This window comes from Carlito syrichta, unplaced genomic scaffold (genome assembly GCF_000164805.1).
Source record: "Carlito syrichta isolate Samal-C Ts95f unplaced genomic scaffold, Tarsius_syrichta-2.0.1 Scaffold315154, whole genome shotgun sequence".
NCBI classification, from domain to species: Eukaryota; Metazoa; Chordata; class Mammalia; order Primates; family Tarsiidae; genus Carlito; species Carlito syrichta.
Window position 1 is genome coordinate 107,566 of NW_007259250.1, and position 18,213 is coordinate 125,778.

Here is an 18,213-nt window from a genome sequence, read left to right on the forward strand (position 1 = left end):
ACTGCGCTCCAGTCTGGGCGACAGTGAGACTCCAACTCAAAAAAAAAAAAGAAAATATTAATTCATTCTTACATGTTTAAACTTCAGTCACCCTCAAAGTGCTCTTCATTTGAGGCAATACACCTATGGAGATGCTTTTTCCACTGCTCAACAGTTTTTGAATTTGTCCATTTTGATGACTTTTAGTGCTTCTGCCGTTTTTTTGTTTCAACTCTTCCACACCAGCAAAATATTTCTCTTTGAGCACTTTTTTTCATCTGGGGAGCAAATAAAAGTTGCTCGGGACAAGATCGAGTGAATAGGGAGCGTGGGCCTGGGGGTCATGCTGCTTTTGGTCAAAAACTGCTGAACACTCAGCGTGGTGTGGGCAGGTGCACTAGTAAATCACTCATCAAAAAATGGGGAAATGCACTGAAAGAATCTCAAAAAAAAAATCATTGAAGTAGAATGTAGCCTCTCGCAGCAATGCTAGCTGGCACACTGATGCTGATGGATTGCTAGAACACCAACCTACCAGGGGAAGCCTGTACTACAAGGAATCTAAAAGATATTTCTGTTTTTCTTGAGGAGGATACACCTTCATATAAGGATAAGGAGATTATTATGAGCAGACTATAAAAGGCATGAGAAATTTTGTGAGAATTATTTCTTCTACAACACACTTTTTTGTGAAGCAAGATCTAAGAAATCTGGGGGAAATATTTTTCATCCAATTTCATTTTTCTTTCCAAAAAAAAAAAAATCACATGTAGTAAATCCATGAAGACTTATTAAAATAAAAATAGGATACAGCAAACAATCAAGGAGGGTTAAGGATAATTTCACGGTAGCATAACTGACAAGGATGAGGATAATAATGGAAGTAATAAATCCAGACAATTCAGGAGAGGTTGCTTTGTTTTTGAAACAATATGTAGATGTTAAGAAATATAATTAAATGATTTCTCCTCTATGAAGAATCTCTTCAAATATCAGTTTAAAAGGTAGTTATTATCTAGCATACTTCTCTTTTTTGGAGAAAACATGAAAGCAAAAATGGTTTTGCTTTGTCCTTAAATGTCATGTCCTACAAATACCAGTGGGGGTTATGCCTGGCCTTTCGTGGTTCTACAGATGAGGGGGTACTTTTACTCACTGTGGCATTTTCAGACAGAAACCACTCAGGAATTGCAATATAGTGATTAGGAAGTTTTCTTGGGATGTTCTGTCAGTCCTCTGCCCCCCAGAGACGGCTGTTTAAATCAGGAAAGTTGTTATTGATGTCAATCTCGTCATGAGTCCAGCATCCCAGGGACCAACCCCCCAGCTCTGAGCCCTGAAAACAATTCAGAATGTGAAGAACCCACAGACTGCAGGACAATTCTGACAAGACATCCATACAAGATGCATCCATGTCCACCTCCCCTTGGTGTGCATCTCTGACCTCTGGATACCCTCTGACCCAAAGATGGTATCCAAAGGAGAATACTAAATATTTGATGGGTGATGGGAGGAAATACAGAGAACCACTCCTGCCAAATGGGAGCACTTAAAAAGAGGGAGGTCCTTTCTTCTGCCTCTTCCCTCTGTTCTTCCACACTGATTGACTGGACCTCCAAGTAGCAACAAATCCATCAGTACAGTATCAATGGCCACCTAGTAAGGCATTCTCCCTGCCCTGCCCACGATTCTGGCTCGCTAATTAGCAATGCAAATTTCTAACCAACTATTTGCACCAATAAACACAATGGAAATTATGTATTGTAAAGGTTGCACATGACAGGTATGACTGTTTTAATATAATTTTCCATTTTCTCCCAGATATCGTGATAGATCATGAATACTCAATACAACATAATACTAACTATATTCTATGTTTCTTTATATACATAACTTTGTACATATGTGTGTTCTATGCATACCTATAACTAATAGAAACTCTATATCATAATTAGAGCATAAAATGCAAATGAAATATCAAAATAATAAAAAAAAACAATCCCCTAGAGAGTTGATGAAAGGATTAAAGTCATTAATCAAGGTGAGTATGTGCCACGATGGAGCACTCAGTCTACATAGATTATTGTTGTACTCTGTTATCATTGTGTATGAGCGACACTATTATTTGTGTTTACTTTCCCCAGCCTGTTGGCACATCTGCCGCTCAGGGTCTGCATCCTTCCCAATTCCTGCTTTCATCTCTTATGACCCTCAAACATAAAACTTGTAAGGTGGAATTGAGTCGAATGCCCACTGATGGGCACACTTTGGACTAGGGCCCAGCTGCCTGCATGGGGTGAGAGGGACCAGGGCCATTACCCCTTTGTAGGCCTTCTCATAGTTGTTGGGGTTGAGGGAAGGTAGAATGTGAATCTGCATCTCCTCCACCAGGCGTACGATGTGCACATTGCAGGCCAAGTACTTCTGGCACAGAAACTGCAGCGGCAGCAACAGCAGCTCACGGCCCAGCACTTCGTTGCCATCAGCCCCTGTGATGTAGTGGAACTTGGGCTTCCCTTTACACAGAGACAGAGAGAAACAAGGCTTCTGCTGAACTGACAGCCACATAGTGCTTATCAAATTGTGTTAGAGGAAAAAAAAAAAACCTCGCAATAATATAAACTCACAAGCTTAGCTCATTTCTTCTTTCACATAAGCCTCTAAAATTATATTGGACAATTTTCTTTTTCCCAAAGAGTCAGGTATATAAGAAAAAAGTGTGGAAAAATCTTAGACTACACCCATCACTGAATAATAATATCCATCCTTACCAAGAATAGCTAAAATAACATAATACTTACAGTTTAAAATTTACCAGTTGAGCACAAGTCATAGGAATTATTTTTCTCTCCTGGGAGGCAATTATTTTTCTTAAAAGAACTTTAAGTTTTACAAAAACACAAAGATGGATGAATGCAAGCAGAAAACGGTACATCAGGGCAAATCGGCAGTGACAGTTTTGTAAAGTGGGCTGTGTTGAAGTATTTTCTCTTTCAAAGCTCAGTTTTTGAAACGTCGAGGGTACTATGGTTTAATGGGTTCCCACAAAACCCATATGTTGGAACCTGAGATCCAGTGTCATAGTGCTAGGAGGTGGGGCCTTAGGGGACCCTCATGAATGGGATTAGTGCCCTTATTAAAGGGTTCGAGGAAACTAGTGAGGCACTTTTGTCCTTCTACTGTCTGACATGTGAGGCCACAGAAGTAGGGGCTACGAGAGGAACAGGCCCCCAGCAGACACTGAAGCTGTGAGATCTTAATCTTGGAGTTCCCAACCTCCAGGAGTGTGAGAAATACATTTCTGTTGTTTATAAATCACCCAATCTCAGGTATTTTGTTATAGCAGCCCAAACAGACTAAGACCTAGGGTTCATCGGTGCCTGGCAGGAGCTGACAAAACATCTTCTTCCCTCACTGACAAAGCTGCTGCTTTAGAGGAAATGTGATTTTCCCAGCAGATAAAGTCATTACCATTTAAAAGAAACTCCCACGAGGAACTTCTGAGACATTGCTGAATGTTAAAATTGAGTAAGTCAGACAAATCTTTGCACCTAAATATTGGTGGACTTCTAAGCAGTTCCCAGATTTACCATAAAGAGAACCAGAAAAGTTCATTTGACCTATGGGAAGACAGGCTGGGGAGCGTTTGAATGGGAAATGGCTAAAAACAGGACATAACCTAAAAACAGAGTCGAAATTGTTTTGTTTTGTTTTGTTTTGAGTTGGAGTCTCACTCTGTCGCCCAGACTGGAGTGCAGTGGCTACTCCCGGCCACTGCAGCCTCCACCTGCTGGGGCTCCGTCAATCCTTCCGCCTCAGCCTTTCAAGTAGCTGGAATTACAGGCATGCACTACCATGCCCGGCTAATTTTTTGATTTATTGTAGAGATGAGGTCTCATCAAGTTGCCCGGGCTGGTCTTGAACCCGTGGGCTCAGGCAATTTACTCAACTCAGCCTCCCAAGGTGCGGGATTACAGCCTGAGCCACTGAACCCAGTCAAAGTTGCTTTTAAAAAGGGGAGAACTCCCTCTAATTTGAGCCATTAGGGGTCAGGGAGTCCTAGAAGAGGAGGAAATTCTGCCCTGTTGCAGTCACTTTCTTCTTTTGCTATAGCGATTGATCTCAGAGGTAGAGAACATGGAATTAAGCTTGGTAAATGGTTCTACCATTATCACAGGTGAGAGTTTCACAGAACCAACATATGAGAGTCTGTCTGTGTGAGAGGGTCAGTACTTGGGCAGTTGTTGTCCTGTTTCAAGAATGTTCTCATAGGAGTGGGGCTGTTTAAGAAGACACTAAAGATGAAGAGACCCAGCATGCCAGAGGGGGCCTCCTCACCAACTTCATGCTCCCCAGGGTGGTCAGAAATCTCCATGGCATACAGTTTCAGGCCCTGGTGACTTTTTCCAATGTTGTAAATTCTGGTGATATTGGGGCACATTTGGTTCACAACCTTCATCAACTGAAAAACAAAATGAATTAAAGGTTGTAAGCAAGCTGGGCTCGATGGCTCAGCCTGTGAAATCCCAGCACTTTGGGAGGCTGAGGTGAGTGGATTGCCTGAGCCCGCGGGTTCGAGACCTGCCTGGGCAACTTGATGAGACCTCATCTCTACAATAAAATCAAAAATTAGCTGGGCATGGTAGCACACACCTGTAGTTCCAGCTACTTGGAAGGCTGAGGTGGAAGGATCACCGGAGCCCAGCAGGTCGAGGCTGCGGTGGCAGGGAGCGGCCACTGCACTCCAGTCTGGGTGACAGAGTGAGACTCCAACTCAAAACAAAAACAAAAACAAAAACAAAAAAGATTGTAAGCAATAATGGCTATGCACTAGAAGAACAGAGCTCCCAAGAAGAAAGTTGCTTCCTGCTCCCCTCCATAGCTGCCCCTGAGTGCCCCCACATCCTGGTTGATGTCCCCTCTGCTCAGAATGTTCTCTTTGTGACCTTTTCCCCAGGATAATAACTACCTTTCCTTCCAGCACCTACTCTTCCTCACCTTCTCTAAGAAAAAACTCCTGGCCATTGACCCCACCCCAGCCCTACACTCTTAGTATGCCTTGGTTGTGGTTATCACCTCCTGCTATGGTCTGAATGTTTGTGTGCTCCAAAATTCATATTGAAACCTAACTCTCAATCTCCTTGAAGAGTGATTAGCCATAAACAGCAAAGTGTTAACTACAACCAGGGAGGTGATAGCCACAACCAGAGATGTGGGAACCATAACTAGGGAGGGGAGGACCACAAGCAGAGAGGTGAGAATCACAACCAGAGAGGTGAGAACCATAACCAGGGAGGTGAGAATCACAACTGAAGAAAGTGATAACCACTTAGGTTCTGCCTTCATGAATGGGAGTAGTGCCTTTATGAAAGACACCCAAGGGAGCTTGTTTGTCCCTTCCACCACCTGAGGAATCAGCAAGAAGACACCATCTATGAACCAGAGAGTGGGTCCTCACCAGACACCAAATCTGCTTATGCCCTAATACTGGACTGTCTAGCCTCCAGAACTGTGAGTAATAAGTTCTTGTTTTTTATAAGTTACTGAGTTTATCATCTTTTTGGCAGCCTGAACAGATTAAGAACCTTCTTGGTGGTGGCCATCACCTTCTTGGTTGTGATTATTTTCTCCCTGGTTGTGATTCTTACCCCCTGCTTGTGGTTATCATCAGCTCCCTGGTTGTGGTTAATACTTTTCTGGTTGTGGCTATCACCTGTCTAGTTGTGGCTGTAACTTTGCTTCATTGTGGGTAGCACCCCCCCTGGTGTGACTATCACCTACCTTGGGTATGACTACCACCTCCTTTGGTTGTGGTTGTCACCATCCTGACTGTGGTATCATCTCCCCAGTGTGGTTATTGCCTCTGCTGGTTGTGTCTATTACCTCCTTGGTTGTTATCACCTCCTTGATTAAATGTTATCACTTCCCATGGTTTTGGTTATCACCTCCCTGCTTATTATCACTTCCTTGGTTGTGGTTATTGCCTCCCTTGGTTGGGATTATTACTTTTTCACTGTGATTTCCTATTTTCTTATTATCCTTCTGCTACAGTGCAGATCGCTGAGGGGACTGAGTCTTTTATTTTTATCTTTGCATCCATGAGCAATTAAACATTCTTACTGGATATCAATTTTTTCCATGATTTAATGAGCACTTACAATGTCAAGCTGAGCAAACAGACACTGCCCCTGCCCTCAGAGTCCCCAGTGCCTATCAAGTGAGACTACAGCAGGCACTCAATAAAGCCTTTTAATATTAAAACTCGTCTCATCATAAACCTGCATTTTAAGGGGCTCTGTAACATACCACTTAGGCAGCAGCAGATGGGAAGGAGGGGGCGTGCAGTGGCCCAGTTCATTGGTGCTGAGTAAGGAGAGCATGGGGTCACCCTGACATTGGGAATCTTAGGGTTAAACAGTAGGAAAGCAGGCTTCAACAAGGAAACAAAATAAATGCATGCTATTTTCTGACTTTGCTTTTGTAGTCAATGAGTCAGACTGACAGTTTTGGTCTGTTAGAGGGGGACAAGCTGCCAGAGGAGGCAACGAGGGCTCTGCCAGTCACAGAACAAGCTGGCCTTGCAGGCGGAAGACAAGAGAGACCCTCTCCCTAGAGGTTGCCTTGCCTCACAGCACTTAACAAGTGCCTTTGTATTAGCAGCTAAGTGACTTTGATGTGCTGGGTTCAATTTGTTTAGCAATCCTCAAGATCTGGTTCAAAGGGCATCTGTTTATTCACTTGTTTCTTGAAGAGCCTTCTCCTTGCCAGGAACCCGATGGGGCACTGTGCTCATGGTGGGCGCCAGAGCATTCCTGGGGCAGTCTCATGACTGTGCATTAAAGACTAGGAGGGAAGCTCAGGAGCTACAGAAGCAGAGAGGGAGGACATCCCAGCCAGGGTGGTGGGTGGGCAGGTACCCATTAGGAAGTCTGGATCCTGAAATATGAGCTGGAGCTGGGTATGTGAGAACAGAGGAAGGGCATGGCCCACCACAGGGTGGCTTGAACCCGAATGTGTTCTAACAGGCTTCCAAAATGCTCTCCCCATCAATAGAAGAATCCATAGAATGCCCTTCTAAAGTGTAGATTTACAAGTCTGTTACAAATTTTATGGTGGGTTAAAATCTATTAGAACTGGAAAATTGGCATTATGTAAAATTTATGATATGGTGGAGTTAAATGACTGTGTGCTTTATCTGTCTTTCATAACACAACATTCTGTAAAGACTGAAGAGAATGAGCTTAAGGGGTATCAAGGAACATTTTTAAAAGAGTAGAAAGATTTATTGCTGCCATCACTTGGCTTTTACAACACACCTACGAGGGTAACAGGTGTGGCCTTGACTGTGAATTCAGGGTCTAATTCTCTCACTGGCCTTGGCAGGGAAAGTGGGCTTTACTTTATTAAGATAATTCATTCTGTGTCACAGTATGTAAAGAAAGGCTCTTGTTTGCAAAAAGGCCCAAACAGACACCTATCACCAATGGAGAAACAACATGCAAGGGAAATGTAGCTTCTACAGTCATTACCATGAGGATATATACTGCAGGGGTGGTGTGGAGATACATATGAATAACACCATGTTTTAATAAAAGATGCCACCATAATGTCACTGATAATGTTAACAAAAGCAATAAAAATACTTTCTGTTTCTCCACTGAATCCCACCATCAAGACCACCAGGTGAGATAGACATGGCAGGGGTGGGGTAATTGTCCCCATCCTACAGATATGGAAACTGAAGCTTAGAGAGGCATTGAGTGATTTGGGTCACCTAGCTAGTAGCAGGTGGAACCAGGACTTTGGACTTTAGGACTCTTTCCACACCCCAATCTGTCCATAAAAATGCAGTAGGGCAATGAGAGTCAGGATATCTCTACTGCACATTTTGTCTGCTGCAACTGTCACCATTCTGAAAGATGGCCACAGCACACTTGCCATCTCTTTTGATGTCCTGTGCACTAGTTCCTGCTGGTGCAGTCATTCTTAGCCTATAACATCAACCTCAGCAAATCCTGATAGGCAGGCAATTCACTGTCTTGCGTTCAGATCAATAACTAGTTCTACAGACATAGGCTGCTCATCATTAACTAGGCAATGAACACGAGCATTCAGCATGGGCATGGTTGTCTTTCTCTGATACCTCCACCCCTTTCAACTAGCTGTAGGAGATATACGCTGTCAGTACTAGAGATCATGACCTTGACACTGGAAGACAACAAATATCTTCCTTTGGGATGCACACTTAACCATGGCTCAGGAAGACCCTGGGGTCAGGAGTCAAGAGAATTTCTTCTTTATAGTCTACCCACCATCACAGCACTTCTATACCAGGACACATTCCCACCAACTACACAGTGCAAGTTAGTAAATGAAACACATGCTATTGTGCCATGGTATCACAAGAACCTTTCCCACATGAGAATATGAACATTTGAAGAATCTTCCTATCTGGGAGGTTTCTTTAAATTCTCTCTGTACAGTGGCCCTCTGGAACGCATTTCTCTGGCAGCCACCAGCACCATCAAAGACGTGGGTGGTGACCCACCCTCTCTTCCCAGCAAGACAACCATGAACATTTCTGGGAATGAGGCTCTCTATTTAAACACAGCTATTTTTTATAAAAGAATACACTTATTCCTGAAAAGAGTCAAAGATGATTTTTTGGAACTTGGGTCTTTGTGGTAAATGTTGAGGTCTTGATGAATACAGAGAGAATAAGGGATAGAATTTTCATCATGGTCTTAGAGCATACACTCTCAAAAGGGGTGACACCACCCCCAAGGGAGTAAAAACTGGGGCTAACAAATATTTATAAATAGAAAAATGCTTTGTGGGACTTCAAAATTCAACCCTGCCTGGCAAAATCGTATTTCTTAGTATGCAGTATAACGAGGCAGGAGGGTGATTAAGAAAAACAAGTGTATAAAAAAGTTCCCCTAGGGACATAGGGAATGAAAGAAGAATGTTGAGAAACAACATCTTAGAGAGTACCAGGGTTTGAAAGACTCTTGGCCTCTTCAAGACTCTGCTTCCCAACTCTGAGACAGGAATAAATTTTGCATCTTAGTGTCTACTGAATCTGAGGCTCTACTCTTTCCCTCTCTACTGAAAGAGATAGAATAAAGAGCCTCAATTTCTGGTGATATGACAGAAGGAAATTATTCATAAAGAATGGTAAAATTATATGCATGATGACACTTGTTGTGGCGTGTTTCACACTTCGTCAGTATTCGTTAAAATTTTTGAGATACTCAATGCTTCAGAGCAGAAAAGAAGTTGAGAAAACCATGATGTATCCACTCACCAGAAGACAGTATGGAAAAAGGTCAATGATCAATCCAATAGTAACAGAAACACAGGGCAAAGACATAGCTATCCTCTGAACAAAATCAAATGAATTCTGTAAATGTAGGCATGCAAATACTGGACAGAAACATGGGGTAAATGAAAATTGTCAATTCTCCAGAGCAGTGGGTTCATGGAAGGATTAGCTTTAGACTTTGGGTTTGCATTTGATGTTGATACAATAGTGTCCGCCCAATGAATGCAAGTAAAAAAAGGAGGAGGGGGAAGAGAAAAGATTCTCTTCTGCCATCTTCGCTTATTTTCCTGAGAAACAAACACTGTGCCTGGTCCAATGGAAAAGAACTTCCAGAAAGAGGGAAGAGGGAGGCATCCCGTGGGTGAGGGGTGTGTTGGGATCCATGGGCTTGCTCCCCTGCCCTGTTATGATCAACCCCCACCTCCACAAGGCCACAGAGCATGGAACAGGTGGGTGGGTCTGCCACTGTCCCCACATCCCTGGCCATACTTAGCTGCCATGAAAATCAATACCACTAATTGCCCTCCAACCATGTCTCTTTCTACCCACATCACACTCTCTACATATTCACCAACCAACCAGTATTTCATGAACATTTGGGACCTGACAATCCTGTGCCCCAAACTAGCCTTCTCCTCAAACTACTTATTTCATTTCTCCCAGAGAAGCACACCAGACCCTTCTCTCTTCCCAGCACACCTCAACAGGCGACCTAGGGCTAACCAGCCCAACTCAAAATTTCTTCTTTCTTTAATCTTCTTCAGACTCAGGAGGCAACACTCTCCAGTCTACATTCCATACAACTTCCAGAAACACAGCTCTGCTCACCTGAAGAACCCCCGCAGACCCCAGACTAAGGGCAAAAGCCTCTTCTTGGCATTTAGGACCAGTTGCCTTTCCCAGCTGAATGCTAGTTGGCCCAGAAACATGCCTGTCAGCTCCCACCACCACACCTTTGCTCTTGCCACTTACTCTGCTCCGAGCACCTTCCTCTGCCTCTACCTGCCAACACCTGTTCTCATGCCTTAAATGATAGCTGACTCCACCTGCAACCAGCACCTCCCCAGTTATGGCCAAGCAAATAGGTCGCTTCTCCTTCCCATCCCTGATTAGTGTAGGGACCTCACATATACACATGGATCAAGTGCACGTTATGGGTTTATGATACAATGAGGGAGGCAGACAACATCTATGTAAACAAGCAACAAAGCAAGAATAAATTGTGACAGATGCTGTAAAGGTATTCAGCATACGCTTGGAACAATCCCCTTACTCCACCTTGCAACATCAAGGTCAAGACTTTCTCCCTCTCCTCCTCCCTGCTCCCCACCCCACCCACCTGCGTCTCCCCTCTGCCTGGAATGGTGCCTAACAAGGCAGGGCTCTCTGCACAGAAGAGTCACAAATACTCTATTTCCCTCTTACAATGCAACGAGGTTTTTCCATTTTCTCTTCTTGCTTCCTGCTCCTGTGCCTCATTTTTTGTTTGTTGTAAATGTCTCTTTCAATAGTAGAAAAAATGAACAATTTTTTCCTGAGGAAGAAAGATGTGTACAGTAACCCAGCAGATTCCATATGGGGAAAGTGCTAAAAATGCTGCTTTCTTTCCCATCCCCAGGAGCCAGAAATCCAAAAGGCAAATAATTCCCAGCTTGAACACTCTTCAGGACTGATGGATGCTGGCTTGGACAGTTTCCAGTTGAGTGCTGCTGAGCTGTGGGGATCTAAGAGGTCCCCCAGTGGCACCTGAGGGGGCTGCACTGCTGTTCCAAGGCCCCTCTTGGCCCTAATGGTGATGAGTCTCCCAGTGTGATGAAGCACACTCCATTAGCTCTCCTTATGAGAGAAGAACCCCAAGCTTCACTGCGGGACAACTATTTAAAGACTCCGGCCAGCTACCTAGACTCTCTTTGCAAGGCTTGCTCATTTTAAATGTATCTAGATTTATTGCTTTTGACGTTAATTGCACTGAGTTGGTATGTGTCTCATTTCTGGGCTCCATAAGCTATCCTGAGACGTCCAGTGAGCAGAGTGGAGTTAGTACACCAGCTCTTCACACAGAGTCACATAAATACCCCACTGAGGAGCAGCAGGGATGACTCACAGACCTCAAGTCCAAACACATTATCTTGATTTCTGAACAGCAAGACCGTGAGATTTCTTTAGCACATCCCACCTCTAAGTCTGTGCTGACAGGTGTCTGGAAGCTGTGTGTGAATATCACACATTAGGTTACATCAAGACAAACCAGCCTTGTTTATTCTGTAGGACTGGGGCTCAGTCTAATGGCTCTACCTCAGAAACACCTCCTGTGTTTGTACTGGGTGGCTGGGTCCTTCCCTCAGCACCTACAATTTGAACCGTATCAATTTGTCCTTGGTGAATCCTTGCACTGTAAATGTATTCCTAAGGACATCTCTGCGTGTTCCATCTCTTCAGATCCTTAGCTATCTCAGGATTTCTCATTTGCGAGCATGCTTTTTAGCACATGCTGGGGGTGGACACGGAACAGGACTTCATAGGCAACACACTCAGCACAAGGACTGCCTTCTTAGTTTGTCCTAATAAACGTGTGGTCCCTTCCCCCTTCTGAAAATGCTGTCAAAAGCTCAGGACTACTGGGTTTCTGTGATTAAATCTAGAGGAAAATCTCATCTGCGATTGTCTTTTCTTTCTAATAGCACTGAACACTATGAAGGTATCAACTAGTAGTTCTGAAGCCTGGCTGGACAACAGAATCACAGAAAGAGCTTTTCAAAATCTGGATCATCGGTGGCTCAGCCTATAATCCCGCACTTTACGAGGCTGAGGTGAGTGGATTGCCTGAGCCTGAAGGTTCGAGACCCTCCTGGGCAACTTGGTGAGACCTCATCTCTACAATAAATTAAAAAAATTAGCTGGGCATGGTAGCCCAAGCCTGTTGTTCCAGTTACTTGGAAGGCTGAGTAGAAGGATCGCTGGAGCCCAGCAGGTTGAGGTTGTGGTGGCCGGGAGCATGCCACTGCACTCCAATCTGGGTGACAGGGTGAGACTTCAACTAAAAAAGAAATCTGGATCTACAGATCCTTTTCTTCTAAGGATTCTGTTGTAAATAGCCTGAGGTGAGGCTCAATTCTAGGTAGTTTTACAAATTTCCCCTGGTGGTTTTAATATGCAGACAAGACTGAAACTTCAAGGATCTGAACAATAAGACGTAGCGTGTCATATTCTCTCAGTGACTCCATTTTCCCAGCTTTCAGTAAGAATGACAGCAGTATCTCCCCTCCTAGCATGGTTAGGAGGACTGTGTTCAGAGCACAGTCCTCCTAACTGCTGAGTACAGCATTTGGTTCTATGTGAACTCTTCCTGCTGTTATTATTATCAGTGTTATTCTAGGTCCCTTCTCTTCTTTGACTCTGCATCTGACCAGTATCCTTAAACCAATGAAATCACTCAAACACTAGAGTATTCAATGAGAAAAATCTGAATTCAAATTGTGTTTCAATGATTTGCCAGCAAAGAAATGGTCTCTGATCACCCGAACCCCAAAGCATCCATAATTTTGAACTGATAAGCATTTAACATCTCTTCAAACCAAGTGATTATTTTCTGACACATCATCCTACTTTCCAGAAAATAAAGTGATTATGGACACATGATACGTTTATCTTTTGGCAAATTTCTGGATGTTGTAGTCTGAGTCTTACCTGGCGCATTTCCTTATAGCTGTGGTGCTTAGAATCCAGGTCATCAGTGGTAGTCATTTCATTCTGCCAGTGATAATAATTATTAGGATCTAGGGGCAGAAATATGGTTTTGAATTAACTCATCACTCTATAACTATGGTATCTCTGTTAGGTGCTTGATTCATATGAGGACAGTAGGGAGAGCACAGCTCAATCTCTAGCTTCTAACATTGGCTCAGAGATGAGGAACAAACCTACAGGAAGGAACTTTGGAGCCTGAACTGCCCAGTGGAGTCAGAATGCCTGAGTTCAAGTCTCCACTTTTCTACTGAAATGCATGTGATATTGGGCAAGTCAACTGAGTAGTCTAACTCAATTTCTTTTTCCCATAAACAAGGAAAAAAATGGTACCTTCCTCATTGGTTTATTGTTACCATTAGATGGGATAAATTATGTACCTGGAAAACTATCAGCTCAAAATAAATAAATGAATAACAAGACTTCAAGCTTATACATGGAGATTTTTAGAAGTGTTTGTGAGACTGTTAGTGTCTTACCCAGCATTCAATTCTCTTTCATCCTTCCTAACAGAAGCCCTATGTTTGGAAGTCCTCTCTTCCCACTTCTAGGTAGATCTCAAATCCTTGGCTCCAGGGGTCCATTGTGACTGGCCAATCAGAGCCCAGTGTCCTCTGGCAAGTCTGATCAATCCAGATTGAAGGAAAGGACTTTATTGACACAGAAAAGAAGTAAGGATCTCTCCCGAGTCATAAGAAAGCAGAAGCACAATGCCCAGTTGCCACTGTGGCTGCCTGACCACAAGAGGAACCGGCCTTAGGACCTCAGTGACATGGATGACTCATAGTAGAAGACAGAGAGAACCCCAGAACATCAAGAGCTACTGAATCAAGTAACCCTGAAGCCCAGTCTTCCTTTTGGCAAAATAGAAACTGCCCTTCAAGGTTAAGCCAGTGGAAGCTCAGTTTTCTATTGTGGGAGGTAAAGTACCCTGCTAACAGAGGTGATCTCTGGGGACTGGGATTTGGGGTTCAAGAAGGAGATGGTTGCTCTTTGCTTAATTCTCTTCCATGTAAATTTACTTTTCCCTCTCACTCCCTATAAATCTGTAGTGTTTATATAATCTCAAAAACAAACACATGGAATAAAGGAGAGGTCAAGAGGAAGAAAGAGCGAGAAGGAAGACAGTTGCAAAGGGACCACTCAGTCGGCCCTAAAATCCCCCGGCCAGTCTGATGATATCTGTGTCCAGAGTGTGCAGCTGAAAATCCCAGCCAGCTCAGCACCCACTCTGATGTAGAGAAAATGAGGTACTTTAGAAGACACACCTACTGCCCTAGGAATCCTGGGAACCATGCAGGTATCCTTTTGACCCCAGTAGCTCCAAGGGCCATTCTGCAGACAATGGAGATGGCAGGTAATTGAAACCAACTATATAAAATTACCTTCAAGTCCTGAGTCCTGCAGGAGGGGCAAGGCTGATCATCATATTCTTTCTTGAACATGGACCTAAAAGTGCTTGAGGACACAGGCCTGGTTGAAGGACAAAGGGACTTCAATCTCCAGGGACCCCACCTTCCCTCAGATCCTTTTCCTGGAATGACTCCATAATGGCTCAGGGCCAGGGTAGGGGTTGGGGTTGGGGGATGCCTGGTGGTCATGAGACTTGTTTTATACATAACATATATTGTAAAACCTAAGAATGTTGTTTGAGATCATTTTCAGACTTTGTACTTTGGTGGACCTAAATGCCCAGAACACCAGGAAGTCCTTTACCTGTCACCACCAGTAATACAGTCTCAACATTCCCCCCCCATAACATCATCAACCAATCAACAGTCCCTACCCCTCTGTCTGCCAGGTTCCCCTTAAAAACGCCATTCTCTGAATTTTTGGAGAGGTAGATTTGAGAAATTTCTCTCACCTTCCTCATTTAGCTGTTCTGTGATATTAAACTCTTTTTCAGTTTTGGGTTTCCTGGGCAGCAGGCATAAGAGCTCAGTAACACAGTAGAAGAATGAGCACTTGCTCCTTGTAGGAGCAGAGAGGCCCGATCTGATCTGTGTCACCAAACGTGGTCCATGGGTTAGCAGCGTTGGCTGCTTGCTAGACCCAGCCCTGATCTACTGAGTCAGAGTCCACACTGTAACACAATGCCTAGGCTTGGGAGTTGAGAAGTACTGTGTGGCAGTATTGAGCACATGCAGCACATGTTAGATACATCTGCCACCAACTGCCATCAGCTGAGTCAGCCATGTGCCTGTGTCCCTACAGCCATAAGTCACGAGTGCCATGCCCAAACTGGCCAGGGTCCATGGCTTGACACTTGAGAGTGAGGGCCACTGGCCAAAAGTTAAAAATCACATACAGATCCAAACACCGAGAATACATTTTTTAATAGTCACAAATGGTTTTCCCATCATACCATTAGAAACAAATAACTGTTATGGAAGAGAAATAATAGAGCGTGACTGGTTTTCTGTCCAGACAAGAAAGCAAACTCCATTCAGACCTTGTCACAATCCCTTGTTCTTTCTCAAGCACTTTCCTTTTGGGAGGAGGGCTGATGCACCTGTGTAAGCTGCCTCCCTTTGATTTTCCAACTTGCAAGTTTCAAAGCAAAGGTAAAGCCTATTTTTTGCATTCATTTACACTTAATTTGTCCACATGCTGTTTTCTGAGAGCTATTCAACACCCCCCTCACAAGCCTCAGAGGTCTCTATTCAAAGACCTTTAAAGCCCCCTTTGTTTTCAAACACTAGTGATGCCTTCCAGGTTCTTAAAAAAGGATTGAAGAAAAACTCAGAGCCCTGAGTACAAAAGAGCTTTATGATTGGCAACATTCTTTCTTCCTTAAGGCTAATCAGATTGCTGAAGGGGATGGGTACAATTTCCAGAATTGTCTCATAACCTCAGGTGAGTAATTTTTACAAATTTCAGTGATCCACATTTTTAAACAAATACTCTTTTACTTGTCCTTTATTCTGACTAGACAAAGTTGGTTTTTAAAAAAAATTTTTGTGGTAAAGATATAGGATATAATTCAGGGTTATGTATACAAATGCTCATTGTACAGGTAAAGTTTGGGCCTCACTGTGGTCCCACTTCATCTGGTTTGAGATCAGGTACCCTTAATGATGAAGTGTGCCTGTCATCCCCAGAAATTTCCCACTACTGCCAATCCCTTTCTTATAGTATTATGATAATTGTTCTGGGTCCACTTATGAGTGAGGACATGTAGTACTCAGTTCTTTGTTTCTGTGATAGATCACTGAGTATTACAGACTGTAAATGCATCCAAGTTGCTGCAAAGTTCATAATTTTGTCCTTCTTTATGGCTGTGTAATATTTCATTGTGTATATGTACCACATTTTTTTAATCCAGTCTACTTTCGATGGGACCTCATCAAACTGAAAAGCTTCTGCAAAGCCAAAGAAACCATCAAGAGAGTGGGAAGATAGCCCACAGAATGGGGAAAAATATTTGCCAGCTGCATATCTGACAAGGCCTAACATCTAGGATCTATAAGGAACTCAAACATGCTGATAAGAAAAAAACCAAACAGCCCTATTAAAAAGTGGGCAAAAGATATGAATAGGCACTTCTCAGAAGAAGACATATGAACAAGCAATTGATACATGAAAAAATGCTCAGTCTCACTAATCATCAAAGAAATGCAAATTAAAACTACACTGAGATACCACCCAACTCCAGTCAGGATGGCCATCACTGCAATAACTCAAAAAACAATAAAGAGGATGTGGGGAAAAGGGAATGCTTCTACACTGTCAGTGGGAGTATAAACTAGTACAACCTCTGTGGAAAACAGTGTGACGATTCCTAAAAGTTCTACAAATTGACCTCCCATACGATCCAGCAATCCCCCTTCTGGGAAAATGCCCACAGGAACTCAAATAATTCTGTAAGAAAGATACTTGTGCACACATGTTTATTGCAGCACTATTAACAATAGTGAAAACTTGGAACCAACCATGTTGCCTATTCAAAGTAGACTGGACAAAGTTTTTTTGAGAACCTCTTAAGGACCCAGTATTTAGGCAGAGGTGAGAGATGATCTCAGAATCTACAGACAGAGCCAGTTAGTCATCTAAGCCTGCTATCCCCTTCTTCCTTCTGTGTGCAAGAGAATCCTTTTTGTTAGCAAGCAATCTATTACAGGTGATTCCAATGGAATTGCCTTGTCCAACACACACAGGTGTGAGCATGTGACTCATTCATGTCCAGCTGGATAAAGCACAATTCCTCTGGCCACCGTCACTGGCTCAGAGACAATCCAAGATGAGCCAACCAGATGACTTTTATCCAGACCTCTAGGAAAAGTTTCTGCTGGAACCCTTGGACAGTAGGATATGAGTTTGGGGTGCCAGTCTGTGAGATAGTGAAAAGGGAGCCTTGACTCAACAAGAAGACCCTGAGATGCTAGACCCACTCTTGCCTGAAGCCAAAGTCATATCTACCCCTAGAATTTTCATTCAACATGTGTCAAGAATTTCTGTATTTTTATCCTTAAGGCAATTTGATTGGGATTTCAGACCTTTGAAACAGAAGTCCTGGCTAATTTAGGCTACACAGATGGAGTTTTGGGAAATCATTCTCCTGTTGCTTTCATGTGGTTAGTTCTATATAGCACACATACTGAAAACCAGATGATTCCTTCTGCAACACCTTAGTTGTGGGGATATACAAACTCCAGGAGTAGAGCCTAAAATAGTCTTTCCAACCTTACTTCCTTTACTAAACTACTCAAACATTTTCTCTGTCAAAACTGACCTACTGATGCCCTGAACTGCGTCACCACCCCCGCCCCATCAAAAACAAAATGATGTGTTGAGTCCTAGCATCCAGTACTTCAGAATGTGACCATATTTGGAAGGTTTTCACAGAAGTAATCAAGTTAAATTGGGGTCATCAGGGTGGGACCTCCTTTAAAGGGGAAATTTGGATACAGAGACAGACACACAGGGAGAATGCCAAGTGAAAATGAAGGCAGAAATCTGGGTGATACATTTAGACACTAAGGAATGTCAGACTGACAGCAAACCACCAGAGGCTGAGAACAAAGCCTGGAACAGATTCTCCTTCACAGCCCTCAGAGGGAACTTTTGACAAAAAACCAAGCTCTGTAAAAATTCAGGACGTGCCAAAAAATGTATACACATTTTAAATATGACGTTTGCTCAAAAGATGGCATTAATCAGATGAA

At 43.3% G+C, this 18,213-nt stretch overlaps 1 protein-coding gene across 1 annotated transcript in view; it reads right to left on the minus strand.

The window, feature by feature from the left end:
* LOC103274985 (inactive carboxypeptidase-like protein X2) overlaps window positions 1-18,213 on the minus strand; it is a 125,166-nt gene that overhangs the window by 11,801 nt on the left and 95,152 nt on the right. The window contains 5 exon segments of the mRNA XM_021706112.1: window positions 1,136-1,155; window positions 1,231-1,315; window positions 2,299-2,495; window positions 4,318-4,441; window positions 12,992-13,080. Of these exon segments, the coding sequence (XP_021561787.1) occupies window positions 1,136-1,155; window positions 1,231-1,315; window positions 2,299-2,495; window positions 4,318-4,441; window positions 12,992-13,080 (515 nt within the window).